This window comes from Zalophus californianus, chromosome 14 (genome assembly GCF_009762305.2).
Source record: "Zalophus californianus isolate mZalCal1 chromosome 14, mZalCal1.pri.v2, whole genome shotgun sequence".
NCBI lineage: Eukaryota > Metazoa > Chordata > Mammalia > Carnivora > Otariidae > Zalophus > Zalophus californianus.
This window is the reverse complement of record NC_045608.1, coordinates 90,057,363-90,080,075: the sequence shown is the minus strand read 5'-3', so window position 1 is coordinate 90,080,075 and position 22,713 is coordinate 90,057,363. Positions and strand designations below refer to the sequence as shown.

General features: G+C 39.7%; 1 protein-coding gene across 7 annotated transcripts in view; it reads right to left on the bottom strand.

The window, feature by feature from the left end:
- Nucleotides 1–22,713, bottom strand: part of ZNF407 (zinc finger protein 407) — a 443,416-nt gene that overhangs the window by 176,543 nt on the left and 244,160 nt on the right. For all 7 annotated transcript variants that reach the window (XR_003516866.2, XM_027575805.2, XM_027575809.2 and 4 more), the window contains exon 5: nucleotides 1,472–1,638. Coding sequence is in view for 6 of the 7 variants with exons in the window: in XM_027575805.2 (XP_027431606.2) it covers nucleotides 1,472–1,638 (167 nt within the window). In the remaining variant the exon portion in view is untranslated. The remainder of the gene's footprint in view (nucleotides 1–1,471; nucleotides 1,639–22,713) is intronic.

Here is a 22,713-nt window from a genome sequence, read left to right as displayed (position 1 = left end):
ATTTTTCAAAACAAAAATTTTGAAGAAAAAACCAAGTGTAATATTTCACTCCATAAAGGGGGTTCATTTAACATGCCATATTTATGTGATAGCAGGGATCTAATAGGAGACTTTTCTGAACAACCTGAATTAGTTTCAAGTGTGCCATTTTGCATTCAAATGTAGAAAGACACGGAAACCAATCCTTTATTTTCTATTAGAAAACAGCCACTGTCCCCTATCTCTCATTATGGTGCAGACTACAAGACCTAACAACAAAAATCTATATTATTGATCCAGCCAAGTCTCCACAATTATTCTTTAGAAGGAAACGCCGACGATAAATTACATCTGCACTGGCTTTTCATCTGCTGTTCGATATAAGTGATCTCTCAGGGCAGGCTGGGGACCTTAAATCGTCACCGCCCTTGTCAAGGAAGCTAAGGAGGCCTGGGCTTCCCACAAACTGCTTCAGAAGAACTTTTAACCTATAATTTCTAACAAAAATATAGGATTCTTGGCAATCAGAAGAACATTTGGGAATGCTGATTAAAATTTTTTTTTTTTTCCTTGAAACAAAATACTTGGAGAAGTGTAAACAGAAAGAAGACTACAAAAATAACAAACAGCTCGTGGCAGCAGAGCCATAAAGAGATAAGGAGAGTACTCAACTGTAAGCTTGTAAGGAGTTTAGGGGCCCACTATCCTTAGATAATGGAAAACATGCCATAAACAGTGAATATAACAACAGGATATTAGCAGGCTATATATTTATGAAGGTCCAAACTGAGAGTTCTCAGGCCCATGCCTAGCATAGATGTATTGTGAATGCTGGCGTTCACTATCAACTGGTTTAAATTCCATACACTTCTTTAAATGTTGTGATGTAAAACATATGTGGATTTGTACTTTTCAAAGATATAATTATCTAAAAAATTTGTAATAGCTAAATTCAGATTCTTCTCTTTGTATTAGTTATCAAAAACTCTTGGATCTGATACTATTCTCTTAATAGAAATATCAATTTCATTAAAATTTTTTTAAATGGTATATAAAACCAAAACTTATCAATAATGTTCAAAAATAGTATGGCACTGAGTTTATATCAGTAACAAATTACAAGACTAGTCCGCTATGAAAACAAATGGTCCCCAAATGATCTTCCATCAAGATTACATCTAAGATCTGTTTAAACACATGCATGTATATGTACACACACGACATAAATGAGCTTCTAAGTATGAAACTTATTTTTTTTACGTATGAAACTTATTTTGATTCAAACACAAACACGCACGTGTGTATACACACTTGCATTAAAATGTCACTTTAAAACCACCCGAGTAGCACTGAAAAACAATGAAAGGAGACCATGGCTTTTAATATTTAATTAGCACCACCTTAACACAAACTCTTCAAACGAGAAATCATTTCTACAGACCACTGGTGAGGTAATTAGCGCCCACGTTCACCCCGACGTTGGGCTGCACACCTGTGTGCGTCCGGTAGTGGTCTTTCATGGCGGAGGCCGTGAGGAATGAGTAATGGCATGTGGGCCAGGTACACTTAAATGGCTTTTCTCCCGTGTGGAGCTTCATGTGGTTGTTCAGGGCCCACTTCTCAGTGAAACTCCGGTCACATAAGTGGCATGTAAATTTCCTGCACGAAGGAGAGAGAAAATGATGTGAATATCACCCCAGCGGTACCACGGCCGGCCCCCCGACAGAAGCGTGTTTCGACCCTGAAGTGTGGCGAGTGCACAGACTCTGTGAGGAGAACCGCAGGCCTGGTCTGTCATGTCTGTATAACCAGCCATTGATTTTTCTGTCCAGGCCTGGCACTTCAGCCATTTATTCTCTGCTTTGCGGTTGGGCCCAACGGGTTTGAAAAATTCTGTTACAGTCCAGTCACCCCTGAGGCAAATGTGAGAATAGATTTCACCTGTACAGGCCTACACCACTTATCCAGGGCATGGGCTGTCAGAGCAAAGGCTAAATGAAAAGCTATCCATACTAAACTACTCAGACAACCCCTGCTCTCTACCAGGCAGAGGCAGCCGGGGCTGCCGGCTGCAGTCAGCCACGGGGCTGGCCTGGAGACGCCACGCGGGCCGCACACTCAGCCGCCCCGCACTGCAGGGCGGGCTCCTGGGGACCAACGACAACGCAGACGCGTTGCCTGAACAAGGTGTCTTTCTGTGTTACCTTAAGGATGGATTAAAAAAGTTTCCTCTGGTAAGAATAAAAATAAGATTATAACTATAACTTTTATAAAACAACCTTTGAGAAAAATAAACCTCAATTATCTCCTGCATAAAAAAAAATGAAAATAACAGCTCAGTACTCACACTCGAAAATATTAGAGCCCCACAGTTCACAAAGGTCTTTTAATACCTTTAATAGTCAAGGCAATATGAACCATAAATAAAAACTTAAATCCTTCTTCTGGCTGAGCTGTCCCTCGTCGCTTGCATTCATGAAATCATCACTGAAATTTACTTTTTATTTCTAATACAATTTAGTTTAAAGCAATGCCTGTGATGAATAATGTCCAGCTAATTAATTCAGGATAATGAACAGTCAAATAAAAGCAAATTAAAACCCAATATTCAAAATTAAAATATTTTAATAAGTGGATAAGCACTGTGCCACAAAAGAGAGCGACTGTGGCAGCCTGCTTTCAATATTGTAAATTGGGCTATACTTTTAGTAAGTTAATGCAATTAAAAAAATAGGATAATATGTGCGTTTTAAATTACGATATAAATAAGGAGATGTAAAAAATGTGCATTCTATCCATAAAGGCTTTAACTATGATTTTTACAAATTTCCTTAACCCTGTAAGGGTAGAAAAAGAAATCCTGAGCTCCAAATAATTAATTTTCTCATTTTGAAGCAAGTATAGATTAACTTAACAAATTAATCATCAGAATTTCACAAATTCTTAGGAAGCGAATTACGAAGTTAGCTTTTATAAAAGTCCTTCTTCATTTGTTATATGTAATTATATTTTTGTAGCAATAGATCTTAAATGCTACCGACGTAAAAGTTGCTAAATATTTAAGAAATGTCATATAAAATATCTTAAGTGCTTCATTAATATTAAAATTGCCAATTACTACATCTATATAATGTATGTGTAGAAACTATTTACACCCATTAACAGAGACTGACTTTGAAATTACTATATCTGATCACTGCTCACTGTACTAGAGAGTGACAAATATAACTAAATACCTCGAAATGCACTGTAAAAAAAATATCATGTCCGTATATCTCTTTGACGGGTCTTCATGCATTTAACATTTCAAAACCATGACAGGGATCTTATTTCCAAGATAAATTCCCCTATCTACTTATTTCTTCATGTATTTATTGTGGATCTAACCTTCTCCTACAAGAAATAAATAAGGAGGTTAAGTAGATGCTATCTTTTAACAAACAGTTTCTCCACACTGTATTACAACTTTATGAATGACAAAATAAATCCCTCATTTTTAAATCTACCATGATGTACATTTAACAAAATTACATCTACAAAACCTCAATATATGTACTCTATTACTCATACATAATAAAAATGTTAAACGAGAGCTCAGTGTCTGTCAGGAAACAACAAAAGCCAGATAACAAAGAACTAACTAAGGCCACCGCTTGACTTTTAGAAAACCTCACGTGCTTTGCAATTTGCTTATGAAAATAAGTTCATGTGCTTGTTTTTTAACAAGAACCTGAAATATCACCAAGAAAAATATCCTTACCTACTCTTCAACGGGCTATTTTCTGGAACTGCACAAATTCTGAGTCTCAAATACTGTAAATTATTGGCCTTCACACAAGTCCGTAAGAACGACATCCACTCAAGAGATGCAGCTCTCCTTGGGCCCTTCTGGAAGCTTAACCCAGGGCCTCTCCAGGACCGAACCTGAGTGAACACATGTTGTTCTGCTCTGCCATGTAGACCCAAGAAGGGAAGGTATCAATCTGTGTTCTAGATGTACTTTACAAAGACCTCAACACCCACAATACCCAAAACACTGTTTCCAGACAGGAGATGAAGGAGGAAGTCAGACTTGGCTCCTCAAGAAAATCACAGGCCACTAAGGGAGAAAAAAACATTAACAAAAATAACCTCAATGCCATATTAAAAAAAAAAAAAAAAGGTAAAATGCCATCCTAAATTTAAAAGAAGCAGAAAATTAATGGGCTGGGACAGATGAAAGAAGGCTTCCCAGGGGTGGTATTTAATTTAGATGTTAAAAGACAGGGACAAATGGACATGGAGAGGTGGCAGGGATGACGTGGCGAGACGTGGCGAGACAAATGCATAAGGAGGGTCTCAGCGCTGGGAGCACCACACCCACTAGGAATCTGATCGCCTGCCACCCCCCTCGGCAGCCATCCAGTTTCCTAGGGAAAGGGTGATGTCCTGTGACCTACATTAGCTTGGATCAAATGTTACTGTTGATGCTCTTCTATCCCCACACGGTGGTCTTCCATGAAAAACTTCTTAACTGGAATTATGATCTATTACAACGAGTTCTGTTTGGTAAAAACCTGGTAGTCTCTTTTACTGTGAAGATAGTTTTCTAGTAGGTCAATTGAAGGATGCAGAAAGACGACTACGAGACAATCCTGTAAAGGTTATATGCTAAAAGGGTAAATGAGACAAGCACAAAATAGGAAGATGGTGCTTGGTTCACTTTGTATCCTTAAGGCCCAAACAAGTGCATGGTACACAGTGGTGCTCGAGAAATAATTCTGGACCAACTGGGTGAAGTAATAAACTAGTGAGTAAGAGTTTTGTTCTTGACTCAACCTCCCCAGACTCTGAGTGAGAACGTGAGATCGGGGTGCTACAGCCACAGGGGCCACGCTGGCTGCCAGGCGCTCCCGATGCTCATGCCATTCGGTCCTCTCACCTTCCTGAGCAACTCTGCTAATTTTACGAAGTGTGAGTGTTTCAAACATACAGAACATGACGTAACTGCATACAGTATGAATCACATCCATGTTTTCCATATTTGTTTCAGCAACTTTGTTTAGTTCTAAAGTTCTTAATTCTTAAAATCTTAAATGTTTATAAATTATATTTTTAAAAAATGATATGACAGGTCATAGCAGAGGATAACAACTGTGCTGTGCACAAAGCCATCTCTGGGGGGAGAGGGGGTGGCCTCAACACCATTTCCAGGTCTTACATAATCTGGCTACTTTATAATATTTACTAGGAACTTCAAAATGCCTAATAGTACTCTAAGACCTGTAATGAGAAAGGGCATTTTGTTACCTGCTTTTTCCTCAGGCTTCACTAGATGTTTCTACTGGATATAAAGTGTTATAAACCTCTTAAAAGGTTTCGGCGGGGGGGGGGGGTCACAAGCAAAAGAAATCAAAATGATACCAGACTTCTCAAAAATGTGGAATTAGAGGACAACGTAGCAATGATTTGTACATTTTGAGGGAAATGATTTTAAACATATCATGTTACATGTAACACCTGTCCCAATTCCTACCAAGAGATGTCATTACAAAGTTCCTGGTTTCCAGGGGTTGAGATGTCCAACTTTCTAGAAGAAAGCCCTTTTTCATGTTGGTAACTACGATATGAACGTCAATTAAGGGTTCATCTTTTAGTGTAAATTTATAAGGCTTCCCAAATTAAATTCTAAGCATTTTCCGATATGTTTCCAGTAAGTTTCTGTATTTACAGTTCTATGTGCCCTCTCCTCCTTAACATCCCCTCCCACACCTGGAATGGCTCTGGGCCCTTGCTTGGTCTCCCTGTTAAATCTGGTGGGGAACCTGTCTTTCCTGAATCACTCATGACATGATTTGTAATAACACAGCCAAGACTAAATAAAACCCACATCTCTAGACTTAAAATTTTGAAGTGAGTATACTAAATATCCTCATTGTTAGATATGTAACAAAACTATAAGTTCTCACAGTGGTGTCAGTAGGCATTACGTACAAAGTAAAACTCAAGAACCAGTAGGGAGCTGAATTATATGATTAATACCATCATCTTAATAGGTGCTTCTGCCATACAGAAACTCTGTTACATGGTCTGTTTTTGAATGCCTAAAGGGCAGACAAGTTATGTCAAAATATAACTTCTATTTTGATTTGTGTCTTTTATCTTTCCATATTACTACAGAAAGTAAACACCCTAACAGGAGAGTCTATACTCACCTTCTTCAAAGTATATTTTTAAATGTAATTTAAAGTATTTTAAACCCTATTAGGTGGATTATTGACTCAATTTATTATCAACTTAATAAAAAATCGGTACACATCCCACTTACATATGAAGACAAGGGTATCTTGATACTTTGGTGCTTTACTACTTTATAATTTTTTAAATACAGCAAGAGGTGTCACTAGCATATCTTTATGTTCTTTTCTAATCTCTCCAATTCAGGATAATTTAGGATATAATTGTGTTAGCAATGCTTTTTAAAGCTGCAGATGTCCCTACCTCTCTTCCAGAAAGCTCAGTCTAGGTATACATAACTGGGAAACTCCAGCAGAAAGCACAGGCATGTAAAAACAATTATCCGCATTAAAATATAAACAATCTTAAATATCCATCAGCTGGGGAGTAGATAAATAATGGGTTTAATCACAAAATGGGATATCATAATGTAGTAAAAATGCATCAACTGAGGCTACATTTATCAGCAAACAATCTAAAAAATGTAACTGCATTAAAACAAGTTTACCATTTACATAACATTTTTCATAAAGGGAAAGGCATTAAATGCAAACCTATGAAGTCCACATGTGAAAGCATGCATGACATCAAGTCTCTGAAAAGAGGGGCTAAGGCATGCAGGTGGGGATAGTGTTCACTCTTGTGCTACGATTTTTGTTGTTATTTATTATTTTTTATTTTTTTGTGAGAAAAGCATTACAAATTATATTGAGTTGACACCACTCAATTACAGCCACATTACTGAATTAAACCTGTTCAGCCACACAATTTTGGTTTTTTTTTTTTTAAAGATTTTTTATTTATTTGACACAGAGAGAGAGGGGGAGAGAGGGAGAGCGCAAGCACAAGCAGGGGGAGGGACAAAGGGAGAAGCAGGCTCCCCGCTGAGCAAGGAGCCTGATGCAGGGCTGGATCCCAGGACCCTGAGATCATGACCTGAGCCGAAGGCAGCCGCTTAACCAACTGAACCACCCAGGAGCCCCAGCGATTTTGTTGCTTTTCAAAAGAGAAGGAATCCAAAGTCAATGTGGCCATATGTGAACACCTTTCCAAATGCTTTCACTGTTTTTGAAATTTTTCACAAGTAAAAAAGGAGTATTTTAATTAAACAACCAACCAGTCTTTTTTATCTTCTCTACATGACTCCTTGGACCAGTCTTGTCAAGTTAATAAATCACACAAATTCACATCTGCAAAAACCGCACAGCACTGAGCACAGTCTGGTGTGCTACAGATACAATTTCAATAGAAGAGTAAGCTAAATTTTGTCAAAATATTAACTAATCATGCAGTTATTATCTTTCAAAACTGTGAAACAAAGGTGTTGCCTGATTCAAAACTATTCCTGTAAAGCCCAACTGCGGCTGCAAACACGTAACCGCCAGGTATCGCTGGTCTTTATGGGGAAACACAGAATACAGAACCGTGAACACAAGGCCAGGTGTGCGTGATTCCCCCCAAAACCATTCAACATACCAATGAATTTGTTTCCACAATTCCTAAGTTACTCAACTACTACTAATGCCCAGGCAGTTTCTTGGGAATGAAAGCCTCTTTTTAAAATGATTTTAATTTCATAATGATATGATAATACACTAAGAGATGAAATGAAATTAGAGAATGACGGACTCTCAGCACAGTAGGGTCACCAAAGGAATTCTGCTGAGCTGCAAACATAACGGCAAACAATCACTTCCTTGAACAAAGAAGGGCATAAAAGGCATCTAAAGACAACCACTGAAGAGCAACTACAATGCTCAATTAATTCATGTGAGCGCATTATGCTGAAAAAGTACCCTGAAGGATAACAAAGCAAAATGACAAAGTTCAGGACATTCTGCCATGATAACAGATGCAGGATCCATAAGCACCAGAACTGTGAGATGCCTGTATTGTTTCTGGCCCAGGAAACATCGGAGTAAAAATATATGATCCTGCTTTTAGACGCGTTCATGTGCAACAGTCACTAAACCCACATTAAATAACCCCAGTATTATTCCACAGTAATTATGTTCATCTATGAAGTTTCAAAGTACTACGTACATGTTTAAATAAAATACCCAACTTTAAACTGCATGGAAAATAAATCAGTATGTTCTCTGAACTGAGTAATCCAAAAGGTACAGCAACAGCTAAATAATGAGTATGAGGATACTCAGGGTCCCTCTGAGCATCTCCTTCCAAATATTTGCGTGTGTGTATATGTGTACAAAGTCCAAATAAAAACTCTGGCTCAATGAATGAAGTTATAACCCAAAACCAAAAATATTCCTTGATAATACTAGTATCCAGATTACTTGAATTAGGCTAGACTGGGAGAGTGGCCTGTTTCTGATTATATATAAAACATGAGCATGATTTATATCAAGAAGCCACAAAGAGCTAAGATTAGAAAGGTTTCATTTACTAAATTCAACTCTTCAGGCTCAAGTGTGGTTACAGATGAAAGTTGTTCTCCCATCCGCCCTCAGGGCTTTTATAGGGCAGGCAAGGGAGCCTGCTACTGAAGCCAAGAGTGCTGAGTGCATTTTTGCCCTGAACAGGTGATAATTAGCCTAATTAACAGGCTAGATCCTTGTTAACTAGTTGGAAAAGAAATTTAACCTCACTCACGCCAAAGCCTGTCATTTTAAAACCTCTTAACATATCATTCAGATCCTAAAAGCTGTGAAATACCTTTTCTGGCTCTTTCAATCCAATCCAAAGGTTGAAAAGCTTTGTGTCAAAATTACTTCTGGGAGGAGCATTAAGCAGAATATTAATCCCAGGTTGCTTTAGTCTACTAAGAACCAAGAGAATGACTCATTCTAAAGAAAAATATTCAAGGATTATAAGGGCTACGCCCTCAGAGATTTGAATTCATCCTTCAAAATCTCATTCCCATGAAATTTTTCTTTGTCAAAGAGACCATAAACTCTAGTCTACCCAAAACCATCCCATGAAGTTTGGCTGGAGTTTTTCCCATTCCCCTGCATGTGCTGTATCCAGCGCTCACCAGCACAACAGTGTCTTCCATCAGGGGCTTGGAAAGGCTCTGTGTAAAGAACAGTAAATATCTTCTCCACGGTGGGTCATCGCGTTTGATGCAACTACTCACCTCTGCCTCCATAGGACAGAAGCAGCCACAGGCAGTACATAAACAAAGGAGTATGGCTGTGTTCCAATAAAACTTTATTTACAAAAACAGTTAGTGGGCCTGATCTGGCCTGCAGGTCATAGTGTGCCAATCCCTGTCTTCGATGAAAGAGGTCACATCCCTCCCCCCCACTCATGTCCCCAGTACACCCTGATCTACAGGGCAAAGGAACCTGAATTGAGTGCTGCCATAACAAGGCTCCACTAAGTCTTTTTCTCAGGGTCTGAGAAGTTGGGTTAGTCCTGAAATAGTTTATGTTTCCTGCACAGCTCTAAAACACCAACATGAGAAGAACAGGTGGAAGGAATTATACCGCATATGAGACCCATTCCCATTGCAGGCTACCCCCTCTTTTTCAAACTACCCCCTTTCAAGGGTTTTGCAGAGCTGGAGGGCTTGGGAAGTTGAAACAATTTTAACTAACCATAGAAGTCAAGTCCTGAACAACAAGACATATATTAAATTGCCAAAATCCTCTACTCTGGACTAAATGAAATTTTATCGCTTCAGGTTAGGGAAGAAAACACTGGATTTATGTAAGGAAGGTTAAAATAGCAGTTACAAATAAAGGACTAATATTACTGTTTAAAGACCATATATAGAGGATTTCTTTTAAGTCATTGCTCTAATATAAATATTTGGAGATAAATTGAAAAACGAATTTCAAACTCCACTTACAGCTTCATCACAAATGCCCTGACTATTGTTAAGTCTTTGGACATTTACAACACAGTCCTAACAATCTTCAGATTATAATCGTTCAGCTCCTTCTCTAGTAACTGATGAACAACAACAAAAAAGTATGTATTAGAACTTAGTGTGTGTGTGTCTAGCACTGACCTGTGCTACATTCAAACCTATAAATAAACAAAAGACATACATGCCTCTGCGAAAGGAGCCTATGGTTCAAATGGTCAACACTAATACCAGTGAAATAATTAGAACACAAAAGCACCACATTCCGTTGGGCTTTTTAAAGAGCATCTTTTAAGATGCTTAGGAATTGGAGGGGGAGACGAACTATGAGAGACTACGGACTCTGAGAAACAAACTGAGGTTCAGGAGGGGAGGGGCTTGGGGGGATGGGTTAGCCTGGTGATGGGTATTAAAGAGGGCACGTACTGCATGGAGCACTGGGTGTTACACGCAAACAATGAATTGTGGAACACTACATCAAAAACTAATGAGGTACTGTATGGTGACTAACATAATAAAACAAAATAAAATTTAAAAAAAAAGGAAAGAAAAAGCTCTGGTGGCTACTGAATGAAATGGCTAGAAAGGCTTCCTGGAAGAGGTGGGGCTTGAGGTGAGCCCGAGAGAACAGAGCAGAAAGGTCAGTAAGTAAGGCAGGCAGCAGGCACCCACAAGCTCAGGGCAGAGACAAGCAGAGGCGCCCGGCAGTGCGTGTGAGTGGCGAGCCAGTCATCTGAACCCCCACAGGCGGGTGGGGAGCCTGCTGCACGGAAGGCAGATCTGAAGTCGCGGAATCGAGGCACAGTCAGATGAAGGTGGCTCCAGTAACCAGAGAGAAGAATTCGGCTTTGAGAGGACAAAAAGAACCATCATTCTATTACTGTTTTTCTCTTTCCCTTTCCTATGTCTCCTCAGTGCTTGCTTTTCACAATTACTTGATTATAGTTTTCTAAGGAGGTAAATGTGCCTCTACCCTTCACAAGTGCCCAGGACCACTTAGATGCAGTATATATGCATACAAGCCACAAATCTGTGCATGTTCTGGTGAAAAAAAACCTACCGTAACAATGTCTTCATCTGAGATTTATGATGAGCTCACTTTTATATTTGGCCAAGTAATGCAGCCTTCCAAAGAGCATGTTAGTGCTAACAAAGACAGCTGTCCTTCAAGCTACACAACTGCAGATGCTATGAAAATGTTACCAAAGAGCTAAAAAAGCTCAGACTAGTCATTTACATGTAAAGGGAACAACCTCCTACCAAGTTTTCAGATGACAATCTTACCAGTTACTTACTGTATAGAATGAACTGGTTAACAAATATAAACAGGAAAGATTTTACCAGTAAGATTTACAAAAAGGAGAAAAGCACAAATAGAGAAAATCAACTGCAAAATTAACTAAAGTAATTTTCTTTTAAAATTTTAATATATTAAAATTAGGGGCATCTGGGTGGCTCAGCGGGTTGAACGTCCAACCCCTGGTTTTGGCTCAGGTCTTGATCTCAGGGTTGTGAGATGGAGCCCCGTGTCGGGCTCTGTGCTCAGTGCAGCATCTGTTTGAGATTCTCTCCCCCTCTCCCTTTGCCCCTCCTCTGGCTCGTGCTCTCTCTCTCTCAAATAAATAAATATATTGAAATTAAACACAACTGATATATTAATGGAAGCCGAGTATGAACAAGAATTTCTGTCCCAATTCAAACAACTGTCACAGTCCTAGTCATCAAAAAACTATGATTCATACAGAATTTATAAAAGTTGTAATAAGGTCTTTATACTATGGTGTTACAATATTATGCAAAGTAAATGTTTCATTAACATGACTGTATGGAATTTTACTAGGACAGATATATATTTTAGAAAAATCTCATACATCTCTATAGAATAAATCCCAATCCCCTTTTGCTAATAAAGCTGATAGTTTCATAGGAACAGTATCGCTCAGTTTCTTGTGTGCCACGGACTCAGAGATAATATTCAGGTTCAGATATTCATGGTGCTGGGGAAAGAGAAGTTAGTGTCTAGCCTTGGACAGCCTCTCTAGCCTCAGTAGAACCATGCAATTCTTATTCCCGGTGTGTACCCACATTAATGTTTCTAAAAATACTGGGCATCGTACATCTATTCATTCTGCATCACAGTTAGATCACTGGTATTCTATAAATAGTGAATCAAGAGAATTATCTATTATTTCACAATGATTTAAAACAGCAACGATAAAGAAAGCCATAGTTTCCTACATGGATTCCTTTCCAGCAATCGGTGCCAACAATACTCAATAAAGACCTATCAGGGTACTTTAAAAAGAGTAATAGTTTTCTCAACAAAATTAATAAGCTGAAGACAACATGACTGATCATAAGTAGTGCTTGGATTAGACCTCTAACGTAGGAGACTGAAATCTGTTAATGCTATAGCCCTGTTAGTACCAGTAACTGACACCAGCATAGTACTTAACTCTCTGCATGTGCACATTGTTTACAGTTAAGGGACACTAGACTCTCACTAATGTATCCCAAATGACTTCATACAGGACTCAAATATACAACAGATTAAATTGAAATGAATAAAATATTCCTTTCTACCAAATAAGTTAAAATTTACTTTTAACATAAGTACTACTATTTTTTTTTCTTAAAAACTATTCTTGTAATACTGGAATATGTTCCATAGACCCATGCATCTTATACACTAGCAAATATGGTATGCTTAAAATTTATCCCGTAGGTCTTTATGTTTCTATTATGGAAACAGAATTTCTAGACATTTGAATATATTTTCCAGATTTAGAAAGGACTGTCCAACCTGATGGAGACTGTGTGATTTGTGGGAGCTAGGAAAGGCAGCCTTTCCAAACTTGGGTATTTCATTGTCTTGGCCTTTGTCATCATCTCGGCCTTCTAGCATGTCAGGATGATCTAGGGAACCATTTGAGCTCAAGGTAAAATTAGCTAGAGGGGTTGAGATGTATTGCACAGCAATCTCAGAGTTCAGTACAAAATTGACCCTTTCCGAGCCCTCAGTCCGAGAGCAGCAGTTACAGCACACTCTAGAGTAAATATCCTGGGGCATCTGTGCACGGGAGGATCGCCGAGACACAACGTGAGCTCAGCCGGCGACCTCAACGTGGACACTGGACAGCCTGGCACGGATCGCAGCTTGCTTTAAATCATCACATCCTGACATTCAAATATATAGAAAGATCATGTTGTAAGGGATTTGATTTGTTCCTTTCTAAATCATAAGTTCAAGGGAAAGTACTAAAATTAGATTAACATAAAAAACAAGTTTTTAAGGGTTTTGAAGTTATTTGATCCGACTGAGAGCAAGCAGTTAATAAAATACTAGAAGGCCCCTCACTATTTCCCACACACGGCCACTGCACAATGGGCATGGAGTCACCTGCAGTGAAGCGTGAGTAAAACTAGAGGGTGCGTGCATGTTTGAGGTACACGCAGATGGGGAAGAAGTCTCCAATGCAGGGCAAAGCAATCATGTTAGCTTCCTTTCAACACAAAAGAGCATTATTTATTTTTAAAAAATTGGATGTGTGCAGCTATGGATTCTTCTTTTCACAAAACAGATCTGTGAATTTCATCTACATCTCATGTATCCTAAATTATTTTGAAAAGATAAATTCGGATAGGCATCTATAAACACTGTATAGTGTTTGATCACTTATGCTAATTTTTCAAATCTTCAACACCTCAAGACTATGTGGATTGCCATTATCATTTATTATATACCTTCCAGCATTCAAAATACCAGACTAAATTTCTTTCTCATATACTTAAAGTGCATAAGCAAAAACAATTGGAAAGATGTAGGTGATAAAATGTTTACACTTGGCATGGGGATAGTGTTAGGGAGGCTAAAATACAGAATTAACTGAAGCTACCAAAATGGGGTTAACGACAAAAATGACTTTTCAGTTATGGCCTGGGAAAGAACAGAAACGAAAGGCAAAGAGCTTGCTAGTTTGGACTTGATGATACAAAGAGAACAGAACTGCTCACACTTTATACCATGACTACCTTTTTGTTAAAGACGTTTTGGAAGAAAACACATGGAAATGAAGTAATACAGGTCAAGAAGTTGTTTCCCCTAAGACAGGAACAAGGGACAGCAGGTGTCACTGAGTCTCCGGCAGGCCCACCGCCCCGGCAGAGTCCAGAGGATGGCAGCATTTGGGCAAAAGCACCCAGAAAGGATGCTGCAAGAGAGTCCAGCATGCCCAGCAGCCAGGACTACAGACTTCCTGTTCTCCCACAACAAGCCTGGTGCATCGCTGTCTTCACTAAATACCAGACTCCAGCCCGAGAGTGAGACTTGAGCTGCAGGTGCCACAGCAGCCTACGACGGACGTGTCAGCAGCTGGTGGAGGGCCCACTCCCTGACTTGAGAACAGGACGGTCTCGTGATTTTCAGCAGTCACCTTTGCTGCTTCCTCCTCACCTTCCCAGAGCCATAATGTAGGGTCTGGTCCGCACGTCTCCCTTCCGACCTACATTCACTCCTTTGGTGATCTCTGTTCTGAGGACTTCCAAACTCCTACCTGCAGCTCAGATGTGTTCCGTTAGTTCTCATCTGTATTCAGCTGTCCACTCGACATATCCAATGGGATGGCTAACAGGTTTCTCATATCTAATGTGTCTAAACCTGGCTCCCAACATCCACCAATGGACCCTGCTCTGACAGTGGTTTTGCCCATCTAGGTAGTGACGCGACTTCACGGTTCAGGCCAAAATCTTGGCATCATTCATTATTACTCTTTCTCTCATCCAACCTACCAGTACGTCCTGTGGGCTGTGCTCTCCAGATATACTCAGAGTCTGGACATTTCAACCTATCTCGGTTGCCACCACCAGGGTCCAACTGTCCAACTGACCACCATCTTTTTATGGCAGGATCATAACGAAAACCTCCAACACGCTCTCTGCCTCTGCTCTCCCCCACCCAACTTCATACCATTCAGCCTGTTCTCTGCATACTGCAGACAGTGGTTCTGTTAAAACCTAGGTCAGCCACCAGGCCTCTGTTCAAAACACTCTCATCTTGCACAGAAGGAAAAATCAAAGTCCTTGTGGAGTCCTCCAGAGCATCATGTGGTCGGAGCTCCCGTGAGATTCCCATCCGCTGCCTCACTCCCAGCATGTTGGCCCCTGTGACATTCGCCATGCCCTGCGAACTTCTTCTGGTGGGACTCTGCCTGAAGTACTCATGGAGCTCAGCCCCTCCTGACTCACCTGTCACCTTCTCTCCAAGGCTTTCCCTCGGCACCCCAGCCCCCTCTGTGGCTCTCCCCTCTTGGATTTTACTATATCATCATTATTTTAAAACTGGTATATATTTGACTTCTCATTTGGTTTACTGAATATCTCCCCACACTGAAATATAATAAGCTCATGACAGCAGAATGTTTGCCTGCTTTATTTTCTGCTGTATTCCCAGGGCCTAATACATTGCTTGGTACGTTAAATACTGCAAAGGAAAAAAATTTACAGAATTAAGTTTATTTTGATATGTCACATCAAAAAACATACACACACACACACACACACACACACACACACACACACACACACAAATGTATGAATCAACAAATAAAAAGACAATTGGAAGAGATTCACACCAAACTGTGAACAGTAGTTGTACTGAGTGGGAAGGAGGATGGGACAGGAGAAGCCTGGAGGAAGAGGAAGGGCGTCAACCTTAGAAAAGAGAAGTTTTACTCAGCACTTTATATGCTGGTGTATTCAATATATTTACATGCACACATTCCAGTTTTAAAAATATATATGAATAAACAGATTTTTATAAGGACAATTTTAAAACAGAGGCGTACCTTAAATAAAATTTACGGGAATCACTAATTGCCATTCGCTGTTGGCTTTTCTGTGTCATACTTCTACAATGTTATATAGCTGATACAATCAGAGTAGTACAGAGAGAGACACGAGTTGAAATATTTATTGAGAACTTTAGAAAGAAAGGTATCTCTTGGCCTTTCAATTTTTGAAGTCGAAACCTCATTATATTTATATTCAGATAGCTCAGACACCAGTGCCCAATGGCTGGAAAAGCCTACACTGTGAATGCTATAAGGCAGACAGCTAATCCAGATACTGTTCATGTCAATTAAAGAATCTTCTGTTTGCCATGAGTAAGAACATAATCACAACTTTAGAAGTTTCTAGGTGTTCAATGATAAAAAAATATATATATATATATTACCAGACTTTAGAGGCCATCAGACCAGCTCTCACTAAAGATCTCTCCTTGCTCTATGTCCCATTTTAATTCCCCACATTATACAGGGATCCTGACCCTACTGCAGTTGACCTGCCACTCACACGTCTACCCCACGCCAGCTCATGCACATTGTCTTTTGATTATTATGTACATTCCCTAAAAGATTCTAAACAATTCAGGGACATTTACACTGATTTTCAACTCCTTGATGTCTTCCATAGTAGCTTCAGAGTGGGGAGCAAAAAAGTGATATAGTAAAACATTTGTAAAATCTAGTATTTGTACGTAATTAAATTTTATCAAAGGCTCAAACTATGGCAAAAGTACTCTGATAAATGACCTTCCCAGTGACACACTGAAAACCACAAAGGTGCTCGAAGGATGCCATGGCACAGGCGTGGAACAGAGAGCCCGCAATGCCGGTGCCCTGACTATTCTTCTAGAAATTCCACATATGACAGGTGCAGCGGACTTGCAATAACACACCCCCAAAATATGTCCCAACAGTAAAACCCTACAGATCTAATTTTAACGAATTTCCACTGAGTCCAGTCCTAGGGACAAAATGGACCCAAAGTTCCAAATTTGTGTGACCACCCCCTTCCAGGACTGGAAGGCAGGGTTCTGAGGAAGAGTCCATCGAATATATCGGGGTGGTATCAACCAACCATCACAGTTGGTGAGAAATTCCATGTCTATCATATTTTAAGCTCTGTCTCTTTATCCATGTGTCTACACGCAGTCCAAATGCTAGTTAATTCTCCACTAGAACAAAGAGCCCTGACTTCCAGGAGACACAAGCTTGAGTACCTCTATTCTTTCATTTGTCTAAGGCTATAAAACAAAATGGCCGAACACAACAATCTAAGAGATTACGCTGCCAGGCGCAGCTGTGGAATAAAACAAACCCAGGAGGTGCAGGTAAGGGAAGGTAAGACAGCAGAGAACAGAGAGTGCTTGCTGGACCCCACAGCCTAAAACAAGCTGCTCTGATGTTAACAGGTCACAACAATTACTGGACAGAAAGTTCTCCACTAAAACAGACAACTAGGGTAGGAACACATAAAACAAAAGGTGAACACACAGGGACTTCTGTATGTAAGCAGGAGGTCCAGATGAATGGAGCATTCCATCGGCATTTACATGCTGAGATTCACCAAACGTGCTGAAGAGCTTGGCACTCAAGAAGAGTTGCTAAAAGAGAGAAGAGACACTGGCCCTCATTCCTACAAACCGCCTCATGGAATGTCCAGGGGTCTGTGTTGTACATCTTCCAACATCACGAACATTTTCCATAATCAGTACATTTACATCAGTTACTGGGATCCACTATTCTCCAAAAATAACATGCAGTCGGCACTAAGGAACATACACAGAGTCACTCAGAAGTGGGAGAGGCAGAAGAACAGCACTGAGAATAAAAGCCCAGGTGATAGATCATTAGGAAAATTTCCTCTGGGGAAGAGCAAAAGCGAAAATATTAGCACATTTTAATTGCTATCAAGTAAACAAGTCCTCTGATTGAAATTTAACTTTTACCTGAGCTTAAGTAGATCTGACCTGGGACCCAGGGAGACAGAGCTGGCAACAGAGGGAAAGAGGTAACATTTTTAGAATTCAATGATAAAACTGAAGGGTATAGCTTTCCAAAGCAGTTGATTGGAAAATGTGGGCAATTTAACTTTGACAAGTAATTAAAATCAATTAAACTTTGACTAATTATGTGAAGTTCCTGTGCTGAAGTAGTAAATAATTAAAATAAAGTGCTATATAAATGTACTTTGCACTTCGGTACTCAATCAAGATAGAGCTGACCTCAACTTTACAGAACGCAGAGCGGAAATGCCATCATGCACTTATTCCACAAGGGCGGTATCAGGGCGTCAGACATGTATGCTTCTGCCTATTTGTTCATATCTCCTATCACTGTCATTAAAATTCTTAGAAAGACCTTTGGCCTCTCAGACACATCTGGCTACCTGCACCAGGGCAAGGGGGTCTCTATCTGGTGGCCCAACAGCTGCATATGCTGCCCTCAACACAATCTGGCTTGCAGCTATCTTTTCCTGGTGAAGAGTTCAAGGATGGTGCCGTAAAGTTACGTACGGATCATAAAATACTGTGGCCCAGTACTGGATTTCCCCTTTGTTTAAAGAATTAATACTGTTTCAAAACATTATTTATAATTAGCAAAGACATCAGTTATTTGGTAAAGCCAAATTGAAGATCTGAATGGAGATTTAAACAACCTAAATAATCCTTAGAGGGATTTTACAGAAAATTCCTAAAGTTATACTGCTTATCCAGTGAGTGAATTATCAAAGAAAACACTACCAACAATTAATACTTGATAAAACAGAGATCTTTCAATCACAGAAAGGAACTCTATTCTCACTGAACAAATTTATGAAAACACTGATTTCATCTTTAACGTCACAGAGTGAAAAGTGACGTTAAAGTCATATATTTTTGTAAATTAAATCCTTTTTGTATTTTGTAAATTTTGTAAATCCTTCAAAAGTAGATTTAATTTACAGATTCTTAAATGTCCATATTAATGAAGATTTAACTATTTATACATGTTATATGCAACACCCTTTCATTTTTCATTTTAAAAATATTTCATATTGCTAAGCAAATAATAAAGCAATATGAAATATTTTTAAAATGAAAAATGAAAGGGTGTTGCATATAACATGTATAAAAGTCAATGGAATACACACACACACACACACACACACACACACACACACACAAGTAAAGGCATCTTAACAAATCAAAGAATATTCCTTTGGGACATGACTATTCAATAGTTATTGATATAGTAGGCTCCTTACTCCCAGAAACTATAATTAGACATGATGTATTCTACCCATTTTCCCAAGATGTAAAATACCCAAGCTAAATAGTTATTCCTGTCCAGAACATGCTGTCTATTCTTTTAGCTGAAAGCAAACCTCTAGTAAATTCCTATTTATCTTCTTGCCAATCATGGAATGAATGACTGACACTAACGCAGCCTTATCTGGGCCTTATGTCTGCAGCACATTCTGCTAAGTGATGTCATTGCTCCAGCAGACGAAAATAAGCAGATTATTACAGTGACTAGGAGCAAACTAAACATTTGGATTTTTGCATGGACAGATTTACACACTGTCTGTCAGATAAAGCACAGTTTCCCTGCTGCTTACACAACAAGAATGTGCCTGACAGCTCCCTCCCAGGGTTAGTATCTGATTACATAAATAGGCCATTCCCCAACATTCCTAAAGACTGACAGTCTGTCTTAGTTTAAAGTGCAATTTTGGACTATCAGCTTTTCTGTCTTGCACACTAGGCTGATTAACATCAGAGCACTTCCTGGAGGTCCAATCAGGTTTCCTCACTGCCTGATTCTGGGCCATCTGAAATGTGGTGGACACAACGGATGAGAAAAAGACAACTTAAAAACTACTTCTGAAGAGTGCTCCTAAGGCGTATACTGAAAGGTGAATCATTTTAACAGACTTACATATGTGTATGTATCTGTAGCATTACCTTTGAAACAACTCACAAGTATATAATGGATTCTTTAAAGTTAATACGTTTATTTATAAAATTAAATATGCATAATCACACAAAACATTTACATATTATTTTACAGTTGCCGTGTTTTTAATGAGTATTTTTATCTCATTCCATCAATGAAATAAAACACCAGTGACTCATCAAGTCATGTAAAATGAAAGCACTGAGCTGAACAAAATGTTTAAAAACTTATCTACTGACAATTAGTATCTTTCCTATCCCCAACACCACATCCAAAACAAAATTTATAGAATTAACAACACCAGTGAATGCTGATGCATCTGAAAATGAAGCTTAAAATTTACTTTGGCGGCAGCAGAAATGGTGGTCAAAAGTATTCATGGTTAAATTGTGTCTGTATGGATTTCAGGAACTTGCTAAAAATTAATGATTCTGTATTTTGGTAAGCTAAATAATAATAATTAATAATAATAATACCACCATCACCACCAAAATTCTGCAGTTTACTAGAAGCTCAGTTATGAATGATCCTGGGTGAAACTTTAGTAATTCCATAATTCACAAAAAAATACAAGCATGACGTTTTCATACAAATGAAAACTGAATTCCAAGTGGTCTACCTGATCAAGACCGATGAATTTCCTTCTTATAAGGGAAAAAATTAGGCAGCAGTCATTTTTAAGGCAGTACTGAATATCTTAAGAACTCCACTGTTAGGAAACCATTTGTTTAGTAATTGTTTTCCTTGGCTTCACACTATTTGGGAGCTGCTGCAAGGGAAAAAATTCAAGCATTTCCACTACTAATATACTAATTAAACAAATGTCTCCTGAACATCCACTGTGGCCAGATCCTATCCTGTGTTCTGGAAACACAAAGATAAGTTAGGACACAGGCCTCTACCCTCAAGGTACGTAAAATCTGAAAAGCAAGAGAAGCAAGCAAACACATAAATTATATTGCAAAGTAGTAATTTATCTTTATACAGATAAACGTATTTTTTAGATTCAAATGGCAATCTTCTCCAGTATTAAACAGCTCTCATTCTCTGGATGGTGATCTGCACAACCCACCCTGCACTTTTCTAGTAAAAAGAGTCTCTTCCTCCTTGATCATTCTTCCGCCTTCCCACACAAAGCCACCTCAAGTTAAATAATGATTTTATGAAGCACAGAGCTGAGAATTACATACACAGAAAAATCTACCTATAACTACAAAAATGACCTGCACTCTCCTCTTCCCCAACAGAATGGCTCCACATTTGCTTTTTACACTCTTACACATTAAATACTTACATTTAGCTTAAAATGTCTTATTGCCTAATACTAAATGTATTTCGTCTTTTTCATTTGTTTCTTGACACCAACACTAATGAACTGTCATAGAAACAGTTTTGGGAATCACAAAGGGTGAGGTTCCTAACAATGGTAAACAATCAGAAGTCATAAACACGATATTGTCTCTAGTAATTTCAGCTATAACTTTCAAACATTCATACCCAGACAAACCAGATGAAATATGTTGCTTCAGGTCAGCTCTGATGGATCCCTCAGAAATATCAACATTATTGCTTTTATTTTATTATGTACCACACTTCATAACCGTACACTGCAGAGTACAATAAAAACTCTGCTACACAGCTTGACTACTTATTAAACAGGTCAAAAGTTACTATAACAAATAACTTGTCCTACTTAGGGTCCATTAATAACATATCTTGTTGCTGCTCAGATGTGGAAATTTTTTTTAAAAAGACAAAAAATAAGGCCAACAAAGGAGAAATGTAAACCAATTTGAAATCTTCTATATATCTGATTTTCCTTCTCAGATTTCCTTTACAGGTCCACAGTTATCTACTGTATCTTTAATTGCAAGCATATGCCCAACAACTTTGAAATAAGGAATTAAGAAACAATACGTTGCTATTTATGAGCTCCCAGAGAGGAGGGGCACTGACAGAGCCCAGATGGTCTGAAGGTAGGATGCGCGGGTACGTTGTGCCTGTCCCCCCCCCAGGCTGGATCCACTTAAGTGAAGTGCGTTTATGAAGGGAGTGCCAAATCCAAAGGACACTGAAAAACCAGCCACTATTTTCTCAGGATAGGTGGTACGGCCACCTCTGCCGGATGAGGCAGAGGCTTTCTAGAGATAAAAACCAGCAGCTTTTGAAGCTGACCGCAGCAGTAACAAAGCAGGAAACTATATGTGACAGGAAATTACAAAGCAAACAAAAAAGCTAATGATGTTTAAGGTGTCCCAGGAAAGGTGTGTGTGTGTGTGTGTGTGTGTGTGTGTGTGTGTGTGTGTGTGTGTGTGTGTGTGTGTGTGTGTGTGTGTGTGTGTGTGTGTGTGTATTGGGAGCAAACAATGGGAATGAATTCTTTCAAGTCAAGGAACACACTTCTGCACAGCTGGTGTGATAAAACATGGGAGTTTTTCACTCTTTCTGTGACCTGGGATGAAAGGAGGGAGCGAGGGCAGCAGGGGTGCTGGGAGGAGGGAGGGCAGGAGGGGTGCTGGGAGGAGGGAGGGCAGGAGGGGTGCTGGGAGGAGGGAGGGCAGGAGGGGTGCTGGGAGGAGGGAGGGAGGGCAGGAGGGGTGCTGGGAGGAGGGAGGGAGGGCAGGAGGGGTGCTGGGAGGAGGGAGCAAGGGCAGGAGGGGTGCTGGGAGGAGGGAGGGGTGCTGGGAGGAGGAAGGGAGGGCAGGAGGGGTGCTGGGAGGAGGGAGGGAGGGCAGGAGGGGTGCTGGGAGGAGGGAGGGCAGGAGGGGTGCTGGGAGGAGGGAGGGAGGGCAGGAGGGGTGCTGGGAGGAGGGAGGGAGGGCAGGAGGGGTGCTGGGAGGAGGGAGCGAGGGCAGGAGGGGTGCTGGGAGGAGGGAGCGAGGGCAGGAGGGGTGCTGGGAGGAGGGA